The following is a 21,038-nucleotide window of genomic DNA, read 5'->3' as shown; positions in this document are numbered from 1 at the left end:
CAATTAGCATAACCAGCCCACTTACTGGCATGTGTTTTAACAGTGGGTGGAAACCCACACAAACACAAGAACATACACAGACAGTACCCGAAGCTCATGATCATACTGGGAACCCTGGAGCTGTAAGTTTGCAACACTACCCACTGCACCACAGCATGGCCTAGGTTTATAAATAAATGTTTCAAATACATAACTGTATAAAAATGAAACACATATTCATGTGGGCGGCACGGTGGTGTAGTGGTTAGCGCTGTCGCCTCACAGCAAGAAGGTCCTAGGTTCGAGCCCCGGGGCCGGCGAGGGCCTTTCTGTGTGGAGTTTGCATGTTCTCCCCGTGTCCGTGTGGGTTTCCTCCGGGTGCTCCGGTTTCCTCCACAGTCCAAAGACATGCAGGTTAGGTTAACCGGTGACTCTAAATTGAGCGTAGGTGTGAATGTGAGTGTGAATGGTTGTCTGTGTCTATGTGTCAGCCCTGTGATGACCTGGTGACTTGTCCAGGGTGTACCCCGCCTTTCGCCTATAGTCAGCTTGGATAGGCTCCAGCTTGCCTGCGACCCTGTAGAAGGATAAAGCGGCTAGAGATAATGAGATGAGATGAATGAGACATATTCATGTTGGAATGTCAACATGACTCTGGTTTAATTAAATAATCCATCTTTATACACTCATTTACCAGCACTTTATGAGAGGGATTTTGTTTAAAAGTCCACTAGGTTCTCATTCTCTCTCTCTCTCACACACACTCTCTCACTCTCTCTCTCACACACACACGTGCTCACTCAGATAGAGCTGATCTAGATTACACTGCTCTAATGTTACAGCAAACAGCGGTTCAGTGCAGTAGGGCAAGGTGATGGATGTGGGTGATTAGCGCACACAAACGTATCTGCCAGAGTAAACGGCTGGCCTGGGCGTGCGAACCGGAGACCGTCAGCCGCTATCAGGCCTTTATTGCCCATGGCAAGACTAATTAGGCTAATTAATGGGGCCTCTGCGATAAACTCAACAACCATCCACCTGTGTGTGTGTGAGAGAGAGAGAGAGAGAGAGAGATGCAGAGCAACAGGTTGCTGTGTGCAGTAGCAGTATCGATAGAAACACTTAAACAATGGTGCAAACAATAGTCTAATAAGCTACCATTAGACTTCCTTGAAGAGAAGGTAAAGGTCATGAACATATAGAGATAAAGTGGGATGTGTGTGTGTTTCAGAAGGATTCCACACAGCTCTGTGATTCAGGGTCTAATGAGACCTCTTCTTCCCTCGGCTCCCCAAAGCACTTAGTGATTCCTCTCTGACGGTGATTTTAATGTCTGACTGACTCCTGACATTATTGCTCTTAATGTCACTGTCTTAGACCTGCATGTCTGAGCAGCACAGGGACAGAGAGAGAGAGAGAGAGAGAGAGAGAGAGAGAGAGAAAATGTGCACGCACACCTCCATAGCAGGTTTTTTTTTTTTGTAAACTGTTCCATATCCTATCAGATCCATTATCTTGTTCCTCATAATTACAAATAAGTGACGAGCCAAACAAAGGTGCACTGAGGAGGAGTGTGTGTAATCAGGGCAATATAAACTGGTTAATACAGACAGGAAAAGGCAGGCTGATAAGAGACAAGCTATTAATGAATTAAGGTTAGGGGTCATAAACTGTATTTAAAGACAGAAGTCACCTGACCTGCGTGCTGTGTTTGGATTGGTAGGTGTTATTAGTGCTGCCAGTCAAAGGCAGAGATACAGAATAATACTGAAACTCTCACACTGAAAAGCAGTGTTTGTTTGCTGTCGTCAATGGAGTGAAGAGAAAACAATAGAGCTAGAACACACACGTGTACACACAAGCGATGTAACCGAATTCGAGTATATTTATTATGAATGAACATATGTTCCAAACGGATATAAATACAGATATTAACAGTAGGTGTAGCATTCATGCTTTTTTGCCCAGTGTCACTGGTTTGCTCCAGTAGCCTGATAAATAGTGGATGAGACAAATTATGGACTTGTCTGATGTACAGTGGTGCTTGAAAGTTTGTGAACCCTTTAGAATTTTCTATATTTCTGCATAAATATGACCTAAAACATCATCAGATTTTCAGACAAGTCCGAAAAGTAGATAAAGAGAACCCAGTTAAACAAATGAGACAAAAATATTATACTTCATTTATTTATTGAGGAAAATGATCCAATATTACATATCTGTGAGCGGCAAAAGTATGTGAACCTCTAGGATTAGCAGTTAATTTGAAGGTGAAATTAGAGTCAGGTGTTTTCAATCAATGGGATGACAATCAGGTGTGAGTGGGCACCCCGTTTTATTTACAGTGCCTTGCAAAAGTATTCATACCCCTTGAACATTTTTCTACCTTACAACCACAAACTTAAGTTTTTTATTGAGATTTTATGTGATAGACCAACACAGAGTAGCACATAATTGTGAAGTGAAACGAAAATGATAAATGGTCTTCAAAATTTTAAACAAATAAAAATCTGAAAAATGTGGTATTCAGCCCCCCGTACTCTGATACCTCTAAATACAATCCAGTGCAATCAACTGCCTTCAGAAGTCATCTAATTAGTTAATAGAGTCCTACTGTGTGTAATTTACTCTCAGCATAAATACACTTGTTCTGTGAAGGCCTTAGTGGTTTGTTAGAGAACACTGAAGAACAAACAGCATCATGAAGACCAAAGAACTCACCAGACAGGTCAGGGATAAAGTTCTGGAGAAGTTTAAAGCGGGGTTAGGTTATAAAAAAAAATATCCCAAGCTCTGAACATCTCAAGAAGCACTGTTCAATCCATCATTCAAAAATGGAAAAAGTATGGCACAACTGCAAACCTACCAAGACATGGCCGTCCACCTAAACTGACAGAGCGAGCAAGGAAAGCACTGGTCAGAGAAGCAGCCAAGAGGCCCATGATCACTCTGGAGGAGCTGCAGAAATCCACAGCTCAGGTGGGAGAATCTGTGCACAGGACAACTATAAGTCGTACACTCCACAAATCTGTCCTTTTTGGAAGAGTGGCAAGAAGAAAGCCATTGTTGAAAGACAGGCATAAGAAGTCCCGTTTGGAGTTTGCCAGAAGCCATGTAGGGCACACAGCGAACATGTGGAAGAAGGTGCTTTGATCAGATGAGACCAAAGTTGAACTTTTTGGCCTAAATGCAAAGCGCTATGTGTGGTGGAAAACTAAAGCCACTGCTCTCCAAAAAGAACATTGATGCTCGTCTGCAGTTTGCTAAAGATCACATGGACAAGCCAGAAGGCTATTGGAAAAATGTTTTGTGGACGGATGCGACCAAAATAGGACTTTTTGGTTTAAATGAGAAGCGTTATGTTTGGAGAAAGGAAAACACTGCATTCCAGCATAAGAACCTTATCCCATCTGTGAAACATGGTGGTGGTAGTATCATGGTTTGGGCCTGTTTTGCTGCATCTGGGCCAGGACGGCTTGCCATCATTGATGGAACAATGAATTCTGAATTATACCAGCGAATTCTAAAGGAAAATGTCAGGACATCTGTCCATGAACTGAATCTCAAGACAAGGTGGGTCATGCAGCAAGACAACGACCCTAAGCACACAAGTCATTCTACCAAAGAATGGTTAAAGAAGAATAAAGTTAATGTTTTGGAATGGCCAAGTCAAAGTCCTGACCTTAATCCAATCGAAATGTTGTGGAAGGACCTGAAGCGAGCAGTTCATGTGAGGAAACCCACCAACATCCCAGAGTTGAAGCTGTTCTGTACGGAGGAATGGGCTAAAATTCCTCCAAGCCGGTGTGCAGGACTGATCAACAGTTACCGGAAACGCTTAGTTGCAGTTATTGCTGCACAAGGGGGTCACACCAGATACTGAAAGCAAAGGTTCACATACTTTTGGCACTCACAGATATGTAATATTGGATCATTTTCCTCAATAAATAAATGACCAAGTATAATATTTTTGTCTCATTTGTTTAACTGGGTTCTCTTTATCTACTTTTAGGACTTGTGGGAAAATCTGATGTTGTTTTAGGTCACATTTATGCAGAAATACAGAAAATTCTAAAGGGTTCACAAACTTTCAAGCACCACTGTAGCTGAGGTTGAGGAACAGTAGCAGTTCAAAAGTTCAATAAAATTATGTTCTGCAAATTGCTATTTGTCGTTATATTTTGTGAATGAAAAATGACTTACTTTTCCAGCAGCCCACTGTGGTAGGGTTTACATTTAATTAAAAAAAAAAAAATTGCAGCACTAAACAGATACCAATGTCACATTGTTCTTCACAACAAGTCACTACCTTGTGTCCTATCAGAGTACGCATGTGTATCAAATAGATTTGCCCATTATTCAAAATAATGATTAATATAATAATTAATAATGCAAATTTACATTCGTAATTTTAGTCTATTATCATCTCTGCACTATAGTATATCATAAAATTATTCTAAATGCTTGTGAAACTATTAAAATGTCTTCATTACATTAGTGGCATTTAGCAGACACTCGTCTAGAGCAACATACAAGCAGTGTTGAGCACGTTACTTTCAAAAAGTAATTAGTTATAGTTACTAGTTACTTTTTCCAAAAAGTAACCGAGTTCGTAACGGAGTTACTTTGTCATAAAAGTAACTAATTACCAGGGAAAGTAATTATTCCGTTACATTTTGTTCCCCCTCAAAAAAAATCAAATTCAATTAGTGTAATCATAATAAAAGTGAATGTTAAATGTGTTTAAATGACTGAAATGGACACTTAACAGAACCAATTAGTAATGTTATCTACACTATATTAATATTTTTGTGGGACAATGTGAGATAAGACATCTATCAAATGTAATATATTTTTGTAGTTATTAAAATTATGTTACTAATTACTGGCCACTGACGAGGACAAACGCTTTGTTCCTCGACATAATGTGCATTGCACGTAAACACTCTTGCCTTTTATTTCAAGTAATGAAAAGTAATGGCTGTATTTCCAATGTGAAAACGCAGTGCTGGGCTGAACGCTCGCCATCGCTGTGTCTTCCGATTGAAAGAGCGCGCAGTAGTGCAGTAGGCGTGGCCTACCTACGTATGTTGTCCAAATCTACTCTGATTGGCTTACTGTGCCGTTGTCTCGTGTCTCCCTGCCCCACACGAAAGCAGAGTAAAGAAAGGCTGAACGAGCAGCGTGCCAGATGAGAACAGCTTTAATAAAGTAACGCATAGTATTTTATTGTAAGTAACGGGAACGGCGTTATAACAATGTAAAAAGTAATTAGTTAGATTACTCGTTACTAAAAAAAGTAACGCCGTTAGTAACGCCGTTTATTTCTAACGCTGTTATTCCCATCACTGCATACAACATACCCAGATCAGCATGGGGAGCAGTTTGGGGTCAGGTGCCTTGCTCAAGGGCACTTCAGCCATTCCTGCTGGTCCAGGGAATCGAACTAGTGGTCCCAAAGCTACTTCTCTAACCATTAGGCCATGGCTTCTCCCAAACTTTCTATGTCCTCCTTCCTTTCAAAATAGTCAGCTCTCAGGGTGAAGGGTTGCCAGAGTTCTCAATTCGATGCTGAGCTCAGATTATGATCTGTGGTGAAGTTTCATATGTTTTCCCTGTGTCCATGTGGGTTTCCTCCAAAGTTCTCCACTTTCCTCCCGCCTCCCAAAAACCTGCTCTCAGGTGGGTTGGCTATGCTAAGTTGCCCCAAGACCCCCCATTCGAAGTGTATTCCAGTTTTACTCAGACTCCATATCCAGCATGACTCTTACCTGGATAAAACCATTACTAAAGATGAATGACTGTTATCCAATTCAATCCAAACACCAACTCAAAAACACAATCAAAATCAGACATCCAAGAGATGTTAACCATTTAAAATTCACATTTTTTAAGTGTAGGGACATTTTAAGAGCTTAGAAAAGCACAACACAGACCATTACTATCCTTAACAAAGACAGTCTCAAGCTTGTCATTAACCTTTGTCTATGACCCATGTGCTAAAACAAAGATTCCCTTTCACTGGGACTGACACAAACATCCTTATGTTCACTGGACCAAAACATGCCACTGAGGTCTAATAGATAGTCCTATGCTATTCACTGTAAAGAACTGTAATGATTAATGTCATGGCACTTAGGATTCAACCGTGTCATTCAATAGCGGTCCAACTGCTGGAGAACAATAATCCAGATATCTTGCCTCAATGAACAACATGTCTGTCCAGCTTTATTAAACATCTTTGACATCATTGCACTGGTGTGAAAAGGAACATTTCAGTGTGTTGGTGGTAAAAATAAATAGCATGCTTTAGGTCACACTTATGCACATCAGCACATTGGAGCGTTGCCCATCCAAATGGGTGACATCACTCAATAGTTTCATACGGAGACTGGTGGGAATTGGGGGCGGGGGTTAGGGGCATGAGAGCAGTGAGATGGATGGGGTTTAAGCTGTTACACAGATAGGGACAAACCATGACGGTGACATCACCTCCCAGTGTCCTTACAATGTCAAAATACAGATTGACAAAACCATCCCACTATTACAAAACGCAGCCTGCAGTGAGAGTATACAGCATGATTCACAATTTCAACCTTTTTGCAGCCAGGTATCCCTTTTTGTGTGCAATAATTGTTAAAGGCAATCAGCATTAAATTAGAAAATAAGAAATTTCATATACGAAATATTTTTGTGTGCCTAGTATAATGATAAACCATCGAATTCCAGTGACCAGTCAAGCTGTCAATTATAATAGCTCAATGATATATTGAAGTATAACATTGGTACCCCTTCACATACTGAAACTGACATTAAATTTTAAATATATTTATTTCTAACTTGTTTGGGTTACACCCAAAAGTTTAAAAGGAAAACAGTGGATTTCAAGAATCCTTTCTGACTCCATTGCAGGAGTTTCGGATATTTTAAGGACACGGTATCTGATTTCAACCTGAACACACAGTAGATTATTTGCGCTATAGCACACTGATATCCAACAACTTGATCAAAACCTGATATTCACTGTGTAAGGAAAGCACACTTAGCCTGAAAACTTTCAAGCAAACTCACTGTCTTTACCACAGAGTTCGTTAAACTGGCTCCTTACTTAGCATGAACTCTAAAAGGAGACAGTCAAGGCAAGATTAACAGGTAAATAAAAGTATTTCCATGTCATTTTGGTGAAATATATGTATGGCTTAAGTTAAGGTGGCACGGTGGTGTAGTGGTTAGCGCTGTCGCCTCACAGCAAGAAGGTCTGGGTTCGAGCCCCATGGCCGGCGAGGGCCTTTCCGTGCGGAGTTTGCATGTTCTCTCCGTGTCCGTGTGGGTTTCCTCCGGGTGCTCCGGTTTCCCCCACAATCCAAACACATGCAAGTTAGGTTAACTGGTGACTCTAAATTGACTGTAGGTGTGAATGCGAGTGTGAATGGTTGTCTGTGTCTATGTGTCAGCCCTGTGATGACCTGGCGACTTGTCCAGGGTGTACCCCTCCTTTCGCCCGTAGTCAGCTGGGATAGGCTCCAGCTTGCCTGCGACCCTGTAGGACAGGATAAAGCGGCTAGAGATAATGAGATGAGATGAGGCTTAAGTTAAAAGGTGTCAAAGTATGTGATGGGCAAGGAAAACAAAAAATAGGCCATAGCCAGTTTTTCAGAAATTTGGTATGTTTGGCAAAATTTAGATCGTTTTTCTAGACCATCAGTAATATAATATAATATAACTTGAGCCTGAAATGAATTTTAAAGCCATTTTAATAGAGAGACTGCGATTACCTCCTGGATATACATCAGAGATTTGGGGTTCTCTTGGGCCCCACTTTAAATTTAAAATTCTTTTGATTAAGTTGCATATTTTTTGTGGATGTGTCTTATAATATATGATATTACATGGTGGTGTAAAGATATCAAGTTTATCTTCAAGTGGTGAACATACAGTACTGTAAAAGTCAGGCACATGTAAAGAAACGCTGTAGACCAAAATAGCTTAAAAACAATGAAATGAAATGTTTCGACATTAAGAAAACGTTAGACACATGTAAGAGACAACATGTACAGCAAATCTTCATATTTTATATATCGAGAGTGGGAAATACTCCACTCATTTTTCATCCAAACTACATCCAGGACATTGAGTAACATATTTTCCAATATCTTCACTCATGAGGATATCGATGAATTGTTTTGATAAATTTGCATAGGTTTTGTTTGTGAATGTGTCTATATAATTACACGTTGGCTTGAAGATATGAAGTTCATCTTCTCATGTTGAAAAACTCGTATTTTTCATATAAATCACGTCACTCCCAATGTTTTCCCGCTGACTTGACATGCATTGTCAATGGCGAACTGGTTCAAAATTAAAATGCTTTTGATTAACTTGCATATTTTTTGTGGCTGTGTCTTGTAATATATATTACATGGTGGTGCAAAGATATCAAGTTTATCTTCGAGTGGTGAACATACAGTACTGCGTAAATGTCTTAGGCACATGTAAAGAAATGCTGTAGACCAAAATAGCTTAAAAATAATGAAATGAAATGTTTCAACATTAAGAAAAAATACTATAAACAGCAGTAAGCCATGATAAATGAAACAAAGTCAATATTTGGTGCGAGAAGACCCTCTGCTTTAAAAAAAAAAGTAGTCTGAGGTACAGTGAGTGCAGTTTGATAAGGAAATGAGCTGTAGGTTTTACTGAGCATCTTACAGAACCAGCCACAGTTCTTCTGGACACTATCACTATGTTCAGACTGCACCCTGAAATGACCCATATCCGATTTTTTTGCCCATATGCAACCTGTATCCGATTTGTTATTGACAATCTGAACGACACAGATCTGATTTTTTCACATGCGACCCAGGCCGCTTGGATATGTGGTCCTAATTCCGATGCATATCCGTTATTTTCACATGCGACTGCAGTCTGACCGGACAGGTCGCATTCATGCGACCTACACGTTATCAACAAGAGACAAACGTCACTATTCTGCGTTGGCTAATCCCGCCTCTTTGGTGGAAAACAACAACATTTGTACAGTTTTCAGAATTTAAATAGACTTTTATAGAATTGATCAAGCTAATGGTGGATTTGGTAGGGACCTGGATGTTAAACCATCCTGTATTACAAGATTATAAGATTGTTCTGGAAATTTCCAGTAATTTGACACCTTCGGTCTCATTAGTCTGCTGCCCACATTAATCAGATTATTGTGTGAGTTCCGCCACCGCCACAAAAACCACATCGCCAGGTCTCGCCTCATCTCCATGCTTTACTTGCAAACTTGAAGAGTGCGCTTTTTTTTTGTTGTTTACGTATTACGTAGATGTGCTTATTATGTGTCAATTTGCACATGCGGGACACTTTTGGGTCATTTTCCGTTCATACTGGAGATCGCATACAAGTCTCATATAATTGGTAATGTGAACGGCCTAACAAAAAAATCGGATTTCACAACAAATCGGATATGGGTCGTTTCAGGTTGCAGTCTGAACGTAGTGTTTGTCACACTTGCATCTTAATTTTGCAGCAAAACCCAGTAGCCTTCATTATGCTTTCTTTTTTAATCTGAAAAGTGGTCTCTGACGTAATATACTGCTCAGATACATACTTTTTTCTGTAACATTTAATTTTGTGCTGGAAAACGAACGTTTGGAACTCAAATATTTTTGTACTGACTTGATAATGTAGAAGTCATAAAACAGAAATCTATAACAAAGTTTGTATGGGAAAAAAAAAAGGGGGTGCCCAAGACTTTTGCACAGTACTGTATTTTACTTGTGTGTGTGTGTGTGTGTGTGTGTGTGTGTGTGTGTGTGTGTGTGTGTGTGTGTATAAATCAACACTGGAACACTTTTTCAACACAGCAGAGCCCCAGAAAACTCCTTGTGAACTCTTCTGCAGCAAGTCTGAATACACGACAAAATGGATCATTTACATTTCCTCATTTATTATAATCCTAATACTAACTGCATGCTTTGTGCATTATTGTACTAAATGTGTCAGTCAATCAGTGACAACTATTTTGGACTTAAAGCACTAAAAATAAATGTGAGCTTCTTTTGAGACCTATAACATGACAATATTGTAATTATTTCAGAAATTATTAAACTAAACACAGTTCATTAGCTGTGAGCTCAGATTTTATGGACCATAATGTATTTTCAAGGCTTGGACTTGTCTAAAACACTGGAGTTTACTAGCTCAGCCTTTCAGGTGCCCAACCTCAAATTGAGCTGAGAGCCAATGCCACACTGCTCCGTCTATGCCCACATAACTGGAAGGAATAGAAAGTACAAATCACAAGGCACTGAGCTGAGCTCACATTACAAAAGAGTCACTTTGCAGCTCATCCTCATGTAGCTGTGCATTTTGGGAGATGTATGCTAAAGTGTTGCGTTCTGTGCCGCACCACTCGTTCTTGTACTTGTCATCAGTAAATGGTGAAAACATAACAGTAGGTCGCCTCTGACCCCTACTGGTCTCACCTTAAGACCCTGAGCTTGAGCTTTATACTGCCTGTCTAGACTTGGCAAACAAAAAGACATGGGCCTGGAGCCAGCTGCTCAGTGAAAACACATCTCTATGCACATATCCATCTGTCTCACTCGCTCTCTCTCTCTTTCTCTCACAAGCGTGCGTGCACTTTCTCCGTGAAAGGACCTTTGAATTGGAATTGGGAAAGACCAGCATCTACAGGTCTCTCGTGTCCATTTCCCATAACCCAGTTAGTGTGGAAATAAATAGAAACTGCTTCCTACAGGTTCTCATTATCCTCTACATTCCCCTAGGCCAAATTTTCCATTCAATTTCCCTCATTGATTTTACATAGAGAAGACTACAATAAAATCATACAACTCCTATGCTAACTGCATTCCTTGTGGATCAATCACAATATGTCATTACAGAAAGCTAATAAGAGCAATAACCGAGATTACTACACTGGCATGGCTGTAAAACAGCACTCTCTGCAGCATTGGTATGCATCAGTGCTCAAGACTGGGGTTTCAGCAGACTTTGAACTTTTAGTCAATTATTAACACCCATTTCCTTTTAGATTTCTTTTGCACAGGAGTCATATCGGCTTTTTATCTGCTCTTGATACGCAATCGTACACAACCACAATCATACGTGCATTTTCATATGGTTCCAGTAGACGGCCGTACGTGCATCGGAGTATGCAAAATGTTTCTGTACAGAATGAATGAAAGTGTGTGCATGTGTGTGTTTGTTCCACAGCTGATTCGCGCAGTCAGTCTGGCTCCAGCACTAATGTTGGCAAGAGAGGGCCAAATTCCACACACTCATGCCTCAGTGCTTAGCCTTGTCAAGGGCCAAACACACACATGCACAAGTCCTGCTCTGTGAATGTGCACCTTGTAGCACATTCTTTAAACAACTACTCACACACACTGTGTGAACAGACAAGGAGTAGAACACATGTCTCTTGCTCTGATGTGTCAGTGTTATGACTGTTACGACCTGGAGAAGGATCACCATGCAGTGGTTTTACTAAAGTCCATGTGTATGTACAAAAAAAATTAAGTGGATACTGAGCAGAGCGCATTGAGTATCATTAAAAAACACAAACAGTCTTATAAAAATCGCACATCTGCTAAAAACAGTCCACACATGCTAAATGTCCTTTTGAGAAGAAACTATAACAAAATTATTAGTTCTTAAAATCATTCAAATGCAGTCAGTAGGCTGCTAGAGCTGTGAAATGCATTTAAATGTGTTAAAAGATCTAGTATTTAAATGCATTTGAATGCTAACTGAAACACTAATCAGCCTGTTGCAATATTTTTGTCTCATTTGTTTAACTGGGTTCTTTTTATCTACTTTTAGGACTTGTGTGAAAATCTGATGATGTTTTAGGTCATGTTTATGCAGAAATATAGAAAATTCTAAAGGGTTCACAAACTTTCAAGCACTACTGTAGTATTATTAATTCAGAATGTTTCAGATTAATTACGTCCACCAACCCAAAGTGACGTGCTCTTGTTGCTTACAACAAGAGCTTCTATAACTAGTCTTTATGCAAGTGTGTCCCCTCCGGTGTCTCAATTTGCGTACTTCCGTTCGTACATTTACTTGCATAGTGCGTGAATTTTGACAGGGTAGCGTTGTCTCAAATCAAACATGGCAAGTTGTGCACTTGCATCAAATGACGATGCAAGATTTATCCACGACTGTCACGTAAATCACCAAAAATATCGCCCAGCTTTTTTTTTGTTCACCTCTTAAAAATGAATGCGATTTTAATTTTCCTCGCTTGTGTGTATAGATATTAGAGTTGAGCCGGATACTCGGGTGAAACGAGTATCCAGTACGGATAAAGCACTTTTGCCGAGTAGGAGTATTATACGAGTAATACGAGTCAATATCTGTGCTCGGACTGAATGAAAATCCTCACACAGCGCCCCTCCCCTACACATACCGCTCTGCTCACTCACACAGAGAACAGCTCTTTCCGTTAACGTTTCGGGTTTCTTCAGCTTCAAGTTTGTTTTTATTTCAGTTTGTACTTATAACCAGTAGAGTTCTGGTAAACGTGGGTTCGTTCAGACGTTCTGCTTGGTAGAAAGCGACTCGCGTTGCGTCTCTGCCTGTCGGAGATTTTTTTTTTAACTGTCGGTTAAAAACAGGTTTTTTTGACTCCACGCATTGAGTGTCTGACACTTTCTTGCTGTAATTCATGTAAAAATAAAGGTAGTAGTGGTATAAGTATTACAAATTAAGCTAGAGACACACACACACACACACACACTCTGCCGGTCGTCGGAGTTTTTTTTTTAAGCCGTCAGTTGGCTCTAACCAGTTTTATTTTACTTCACGCACCGAGTGTCTGACACTTTCTAGCAGTGGCAGCTGGTAGTCTTTCAAACAGGGGAGGCTGGTCGGTTACGATATTTCCAGATTTTAAAAGAAAAAACATCAATTTTGCCCATACTCTTGCCTCTGACCTGGCTGATTGTTGGCAGGGTCACAAACTGTGAAATAACAGGTTCTTTTGGCCCATTAGCCTACTGTCCAATATACATGATGGTGGTGTTGGGGGGAGGGGTATATTTTAACATTTTATATTTTAAAATTGTGGCATGTTGTTTAAAAATTGATCATTATTGAAAGCAGCTCTTTGTCAGGAACCTCAGCAGTAACAGCAGAGTGTTCTGGAATAGGCACAAGCACTGACCTTGGGGAGCCAAACATAGAGCTGGGTGCCACACATTTCATTCAATGACACTTTCCCTATATTTTACTTATTTTGACTGAGAAATGTTTTATTGGCAATTTTGATAACCCTTCACTTTTAATCCAGGTCTGTAGTGTGAAATGTTCTCGGCTGTGTTTTTGTTTAAAAATGTTTTCCAAATTGTAGCTGTGTTTAATTCATATCCAGAAAAATATATATTCCAATATAATATACTCAGCATAAACATTTTAAATAGATTCTATATTTTTGGTCCATCCATGACATATTACTAAAGTAGCCTATTTACTGTTGTTGATGTGGGTTACTTGCTGTTAGCCAATTCACTTTCTCGTACCAGGAGAGCTGAAAGGAACGAGTATTATTCCCTACCTTTTTCACCAAGTCAGTTTGAGGCGTTGGTCTACCCTGCTCTTTAATTTTAATTTTTTCCTCGAAAGGAAGACTGGCAAATGGCTTCGCCAAAATTAAATCAACAATGCTTGGCATTCGTGCGAAGCTTTCTTGCTAGCTGACTAGCCCCCCCAAGTTCAAGTTCAGTCACTCAAATAAATGAAATTTCTGGAACTAAGATAGCAAACTTGACAACACTATATTTACACTTTATTTACAATGAAAATATGTACAAACTAAAAAAGCTGGTAGAAACTGTATGTAATGAATGAAATCGAAATGTAAGCTGATCTCTTACAATACACCACAGCACTTGCGAATCCGCATGGGACTGAACTGAGATTCACCGCTGCCTGTCTATATTTGAAACGAGCTGTCAATCAAAGAAAATATCCGGCCGCTTTCACCAATCACCAGTCTCCTTGCGGAAAGCTTTGCCATGTCCCTCCCACTGTGAGGCTCGGAGTCCGTGGGCAAGCATTTTCACAGTATTTGTCCAATAACCCTCTTGCATTTTGATATTGAAAGCGCATAGCTCCCAAACGCCATTGAAGTCCACTGAGGCTGGGCTGCATCACGCTGTCACGAGGGGGAAAAACTCACGCACACATTAGGCGAACTGGGGAAAGTTATAACGGAATGATTTCGCACTGTAGTTGGGTTGAGCACGTATATTTCTATGATTCTGGATCTGAAATAGCAACATTATAAGGTCGGCTATAACATAAGCCTAGCGCAATTCATCCTACACGATGTTCGTCATTTTTAGAGGAGGCTGAGCCTCCCTCGTTGTCTTGGAGCAATCGCCCATGCTTTCTAGGTAGTAGTGGTATAAATAATATTACAAATTAGGCTACACACACACACACACACCCCTGGTGTGGAAATAAAAAAAATAAAAAAGAACCCCCCCCCCCCCAAAAAAAAAATCACACTGATCATAAAAAAAATTAGAAGTTAAAAAAAGAAAGTTATGTTGAGTATGAAAACTCTTGTTCATTACATTTCATTTCATAATTGCAACCGCATGTGTTGTATTCATTGTTGCAAAACTTGTTCTGTAAATAGTTCGTTTGCTATCGTGATCAAAACCATTGATCTGAAGCTCAATGCTGATGCTGTCCTGTAAATAGTTTTCTAATCAGCAATAAATATAACAATTTCTGATCAACCTATATCAATTGCATGCTTAAAATAACATACTGGTTAAAGCCCCGCCCGTTTCAAGACAACCAGACCCACTTTCGGGTTAAATCCCGCCCACTTCTGGGTTAAATCCCGCCCACTTCTGGGTTAGGTCCCGCCCACTCCGAGTATGGATACGGATTCAGATAATTCATATGGTTAACGGATACAGATAATGCTGTACTCGCTCATCCCTAATAGATATTACACATGATGTGGAAATTACATCACCATCGTCATCGATGAAATTCGTTACGTAGTCAAGATGGCGATTATTGAGGGTGAGAAGTCTACAGTGTTGCACACTCAACATTTTGAAGCGCTTTGAATACAGCATCCCAGGTACTCATGGTGCGCTGCATGTTGTCAGTGTGAACACACTTCCCGCTCAAAATAGCAAGGAAGTACGCGTATTGAGACACTGTCTGCGATAGGTTATGGCTTCCTATTCACAGTATAGGCTCACTACATAGGGTATGACAATTATTCTGTATTGTAATAGCCTCGGAGAACCTGTATATGCCCAATTTAATACCTGAGATTTGTTATTTTTGGCTCAGCCTTTGGCTGAAGCCTATAGAGGCACCTGTCTGTATGTGTACATTTAACCAAATTCAAGCGTGTTTAAGAACATAATTGGTGTGCCAGGCTCAGGTAGCGATTCCACAGTCGCGGTGTGGCACTACTGTGTACTGACTAGGTAAGTGCCATGTTACATAACCTCAGTTCATGATGTAATCCTCAGTGTCTGAGCAGTCTAGCGGGCTGTCCAGGAAAGGAACAGATTTTGCAACGTCGGTTCGAATCCAGGGGTCGACGCATTTCTGAGCAGGCTATTTTTTCTATTTATGTACCGTAGCATCTATCTCCCAAATCAGACAAAGGCTGAGCTCAGACCTGTACAGGTTTCTAGTTTATATTACTTATCTTTTTATATATTATATTAGAAAATCAATACATAATAAAAATAAATAAATGCTATAAATATCTTGCCCAAGTTTACAGATTGGGGGTAGCGTGTGCTCGTAGGGCAGAGCAGATATAACTGAGAACGTGGTGATTGAGAAGTGTGCGTGTGTGTTGTTCTATAGCCCTGTGCAATAAAACCCCACAGATGGTCAGGGGCGTTTCAGGGCTGTCCATGTGATGGAGAACAATCACAGAGTCCTTGATTGCTCAAGAAGCACAAGGCGTATCTGACAGGAGGAGGGCGTACATCGTTCGTGCGCACGTGTGTGTGAGTTTAACTAAGCTGTGTCTTTACTCTCACCTCTGACAATAATGTGGCTTGTACCAGACACTACTTGCATCAAATCAAATTTTATATACTCCTTAATGGCTGTGGATTTTTGATTCATCACAGGCAGCGGCGCGAGAGGATCATTTGCATCCTCTCCTTGCACTTCACCATTTCTCAGCGCGTGCCAGATGATTCAGGATTATATACTGGAGACAGATGAGAGCAAAAGTCACACAGTGTAAAAGCCCCATAAATCCACCTGTCACTTATGCAAAGCCATGTAAATGGAGTTAGCTGATTAAGACGCAGACGTTTAAAAGATACACACGTATGCTGCGCGCGCACACACACACACCCATGCCCCACAGCCCCTCCTCACATGAGCTAGTGGAGCAGTTTATCAAGTAATTATTGTTTGATTACATCGTTTCATTATCTACACTGATTGAGTCAGCACTGACGCCAAAGGTCAAGCACCATTAGCGGTGCGATGCTTCGGGCCGCTGCGCTGGGAGCTCCTGCCCCCCTGCTGCCTTTCTGAAAGGCCTAATTGTACATTCATTTGTTTGAAGAGGACACACAGAGAACGGCTCTGATGGAATATTAATGTTGTTCTGCCTCACATAAACACTATTAGGCAAAAGAAGAGGCATGTTAGCTCTGAAGCACTGAGGGGAAAATCTGCTCTCTGCCCATACAAATTACTCAAATGAGATGCCATCAGAAGACCGACACGATCAGTCTGAAAGCTCCAAATGTGCAGTAGGAGAGTGCTGTGAGAGTTTAGGGAGGAAAGGAAAAAGAAAAGAAAGCATCAACAGGTATTCTCCAGCAATGAATGTACAGCATCCAGACTGTGTCCTTGCTTTGATGCCATAATTTTGTCTCAGGCCAAGTTTACATTAGACCGTATCTGTCTCGTTTTCTTCGCGGATGCACTGTCCGTTTACATTAAACCGCCTGGAAACGCCGGGAAACGGGAATCCGCCAGGGTCCACGTATTCAATCCAGATCGTGTCTGGTCCGGTGCTGTGTAAACATTCAGAATACGCGAATACGCTGTGCTGAGCTCTAGCTGGCGTCGTCATTGGACAACGTCACTGTGACATCCACCTTCCTGATTCGCTGGCATTGGTCATGTGACGCGACTGCTGAAAAACGGCGCGGACTTCCGCCTTGTATCACCTTTCATTAGAGTATAAAAGTATGAAAATACTGCAAATACTGATGCAAATACTGCCCATTGTGTAGTTATGATTGTCTTTAGGCTTGCCATCCTTCCACTTGCAAGTGGTAAGTGATATGCGCTGGGATCACACACACAGCGGCTCAGTCCCGAATCACAGCTTGTGCACTTCACTCGCGTGCTCTGTGAGCTGCGCAAGGCCTGAGTGCGCACCGTCCAGAGGGCACTCGCTGTTCAGGGCGGAGTGATTTGGAGCGCAGGATGCCTGCAGAGCCGAGCGTATCCGTGTATTGGTGTTGCTGTGTGCATGCAAATCGTGTATTGGCGTTGCTGTGTGCATGCTAATCGTTTTAAAAACGTTAATCTGATGATCTGCTGATACGGTCTAATGTAAACATGGGCTCAGTAAGTCCTTTCTCAGGCCCTGTCCACACGGCAACAGATTCAGGTGAATCTGATAAAATTGTTTATCGTTTCGGCCTGGCGTCCACACGGCACCGGCGTTTTGGGTGCCCCAAAACGATATTTTTTGAGAACGGGTTCCAGAGTGGAAAAATCTGGCAACGGCGCCGTTGCGAAGTCGTCTGGATGAGTAGAACGGATTTGTTTACGATGACGTCACAACCACATGACTAGAACAAGCAGCACTCTCGCTGTTTTGTATGAACCACTGCATTGCATTCACTTTTGTATACAGCTTTTCTTTTAAATAAACAAGTAACTGAACCATTTCTTGAATTTCTTTTTTTTATTGGATAAGACTGCTTTTCAAAATGTTCACACACAATATAAAAAGTTATATAAATTATATAAAAATGCTTTTCAAAATGTTCACACACAATAAGAAAATTAAGTTATATAAAACTATGCACACTAATAAAACTAATTTGTACACACAGAAGGCACGATTTCCTCACGTAGTCGCAGCCATCTTCTTCTTGTTGTTGTGTGTTTGTTCCTGTGAGTGCTTCACGCCAGGTAGAAGAAGGGGTTTATGCGCATGCGTCTACTTCTTCTATTGTTCTGGTGTCTCCGATGGGACCGTCTTACAGCGCACGTAGAGGTGTGGCATGTGTATTGCATCGTTTTCAGCAAGCGTTGCGTTGCCATATGTACCTGATATTTTACTGATCCGTTGCCCATGTGGACGCGATATTTTTTTTTTTAATAAAATCTCGTTGCCGTGTGGATGTAGCCTCAGTGTCCCAACACCAAAACAGAAGGAAAAAAAAAGGAACTCTTCCATATTTATTCTATTAGTTCTCACCTATTTATAGTGAAATAAATTAAATAGCTCTATGAACATGATTCAACCTATAGTGAAATAACAGCATATGGCAGAATTTAATCATCAGGGACACGTCATAATGAAGTGAGAGGAGAGGAAGCGAGGATAATAAAATACAATAAAGAAACAGGAAGTGAAGAGGAGGTGCAGGAGGATGGAGGAGGGGGTGGTGTTGGTACCTGGGAGGAAAGGAGATCTCCAGCTCATGCAGACGATCCTTAAAGACGGTCTTCTCTTTATCAAACTCTAATAGCTGTGGAGAGAGCAACAGAATCAGAAAATTCATTACATATAGAACTATATGAAAAAATAAAGAGCTATTTTATTTAGCCGACTTTGTGTTTGAATGTGATCTCCGGTCAAATTAAAATTCATGTTAAAATCTGTACTTCACTTGGTGGTAGCGATAAGATGGCATATACAGTCATGGGGAAAAAGAAAGTACCCCCCGGTTTCAATTCTATTATTAGCTCATCCGGCTGATAGGTGAGGAGTTTATGCCATCAGGTGTTGTTCGTCATCCATGGAAATCGCTTCTTTTCTCTCAGTTCTTCACCGATTTTTATTCCTTTTGGCAGGAAGGTAGGTCTGCCTGGGGTGCATATAGCTTCTACCCAAATTTGCATAATCGCAATTAATAATGAAGATATGGAGTAATTAAGCCCTAACGAGCAGTTTCCACACAAATCGCTTCTTCTCCCTCAATTCTTCACCGATTTTGATTCTTTCTGGCATGAAGGTAGGGGTATCTGGGGTGCATATAACTTCTACCCAGATTTGCTTAATTACAATTATTCATGAAGTTATGGACTAATTAAGCCTTAATGAGCAGTTCAACAAGAATCACTTCTTCTCGGTCAATTTCTCACCGTTTTGGATTCTTTCTAGCGAACAGGTCGGTATTCCTAGAGTGTACTGTATATATCGTCTCTATATAGTGTGCATAGCTTGCAGCATTTATTGTGCAAGGTGGCCCAATTTAGATCGTTCCTTCTGGACTAGACGGGGCCGGCATGAGCTACGCCGTCATTGACGCTCTCGTTTTATTTATCAGTGCCTAAATAACAATAACAACTTCTATTAAGAAACAAACAAACCTTCAACTTATTTCAATATGCAGTCATTTTTTCCCAAAATGTAAACGAACATTCGGAAACCAGGTGCTAAAAATAAGTGCACCCTTCCTACTTCCATAATCATGGATGGATGCTTGGGTGCCAGTGTTGGCCTACGCATGGATGAGAGTGCTGGCATGTGTCTGATGTGAGCATTTGAGTGTGTATGAATGTCGATGTTGGTATGTATGATGCATGTGTATTGATGTGTGTTTAACTGTCCTTTGACACCAGGTTCTGTGAACACACATGACAGTAAGTGCCTTTCCTAACAGTAGTGTGTGTGTGTGCACGCACACAGTGTTCATCAATCATGCTCTCTCCCAGCTGCACACACTCAGAGGGAGTTGTGCTCTCGTCTCAGATGCAGGGATGACTGAGACGAGCTAAAGTCATTAATCAAAGCAGAACAGAATAATTAGCCTGTGTGTGTACACATTAATTATGGGAGAGACCAACAGGTACAACTGACTCCTGCATCACTGCCTCAACTGTGTGCGCACGTGCGCACACGTACGTGTGTGTGTGTGTGTGTGTGTGTGTGTGTGTGTGTGTGTGAGACAGCTATATAGACATATCTACATGCGCTTGTATATGCCTGCATAGTTTCATTACTGTACATTGTGTCTGTATCTGGCTTTGTGATTCAGGAGGAGCGTCCATCGTATTACCAGAGCTGGACATGTCTACTCTCTCTCTCACACACAATCAATATGCAAACTATATGCTTGAGTGCATATATGAAAAGAGTTTTGTGTATGCTCAGGATAAAGGCACTGAGTACGAGTACAAAATGCGTGTTTCTTTGGAGAGGCGTCTCACCTTGGAGATAAACCTGAGTGAAATTAAACGCAGCAGTCTTTTAGGAAAGTTTGTATAATAAGAAGTGGTATAAGAAAGAGTCTGTGTATGTAAGCAATTCATTCAACAGGACAGTCCAAGGCTTGAAATTTCACACTACATTTTATCGTGGCTCAATTAAGCAGAATTATTTGCCCATCTGATGCGTCGGCAGTAAAAACAGAGTTTCGTCCAAGTTCAAGGGCCTGCTGTTTTACACACTTGTGCTATTTATCAGTTACCAGTGACCTTGAGCCTCGAAAGGGCAGAGAGATCACAGGGCCAGTGCACAAGACAAGGGCACAGATGAGGAAGTACCGCCAGAAATAAAAATAAATGTCAGCATTAGCTCAAAATGTGCACTTCGGCTCAATAGGCTCTGCCGTGTAAATCACGGTGGCTTTGATTGCTCGGGAGCCGAGCCTTTCTGGAAAAGTGCACGGTGAAATGTCCCCTGGCTTTCTGGCGGCTCATGCCTTGTCCCTTGCCGTAATTGTGCTTTGATTTATACTTTGTCAAATACGGCCCTGACAACGTCGGCCGCCATTAAATGCCATCAATAAGAGCTGGGTGAGAGGTCATTTAATTTGATTTTTACA

General features: G+C 41.0%; 1 protein-coding gene across 1 annotated transcript in view; it reads right to left on the bottom strand.

The window, feature by feature from the left end:
- The window catches only part of LOC132889575 (inositol polyphosphate-5-phosphatase A-like), a 363,076-nt gene that overhangs the window by 13,120 nt on the left and 328,918 nt on the right, over positions 1-21,038 (bottom strand). The window contains exon 12 of the mRNA XM_060926225.1: positions 18,664-18,737. Coding sequence (XP_060782208.1) covers positions 18,664-18,737 — 74 coding nt within the window. The remainder of the gene's footprint in view (positions 1-18,663; positions 18,738-21,038) is intronic.

This window comes from Neoarius graeffei, chromosome 7, assembly GCF_027579695.1.
Source record: "Neoarius graeffei isolate fNeoGra1 chromosome 7, fNeoGra1.pri, whole genome shotgun sequence".
NCBI lineage: Eukaryota > Metazoa > Chordata > Actinopteri > Siluriformes > Ariidae > Neoarius > Neoarius graeffei.
This window is presented reverse-complemented; position numbering and strand designations above follow the sequence as displayed.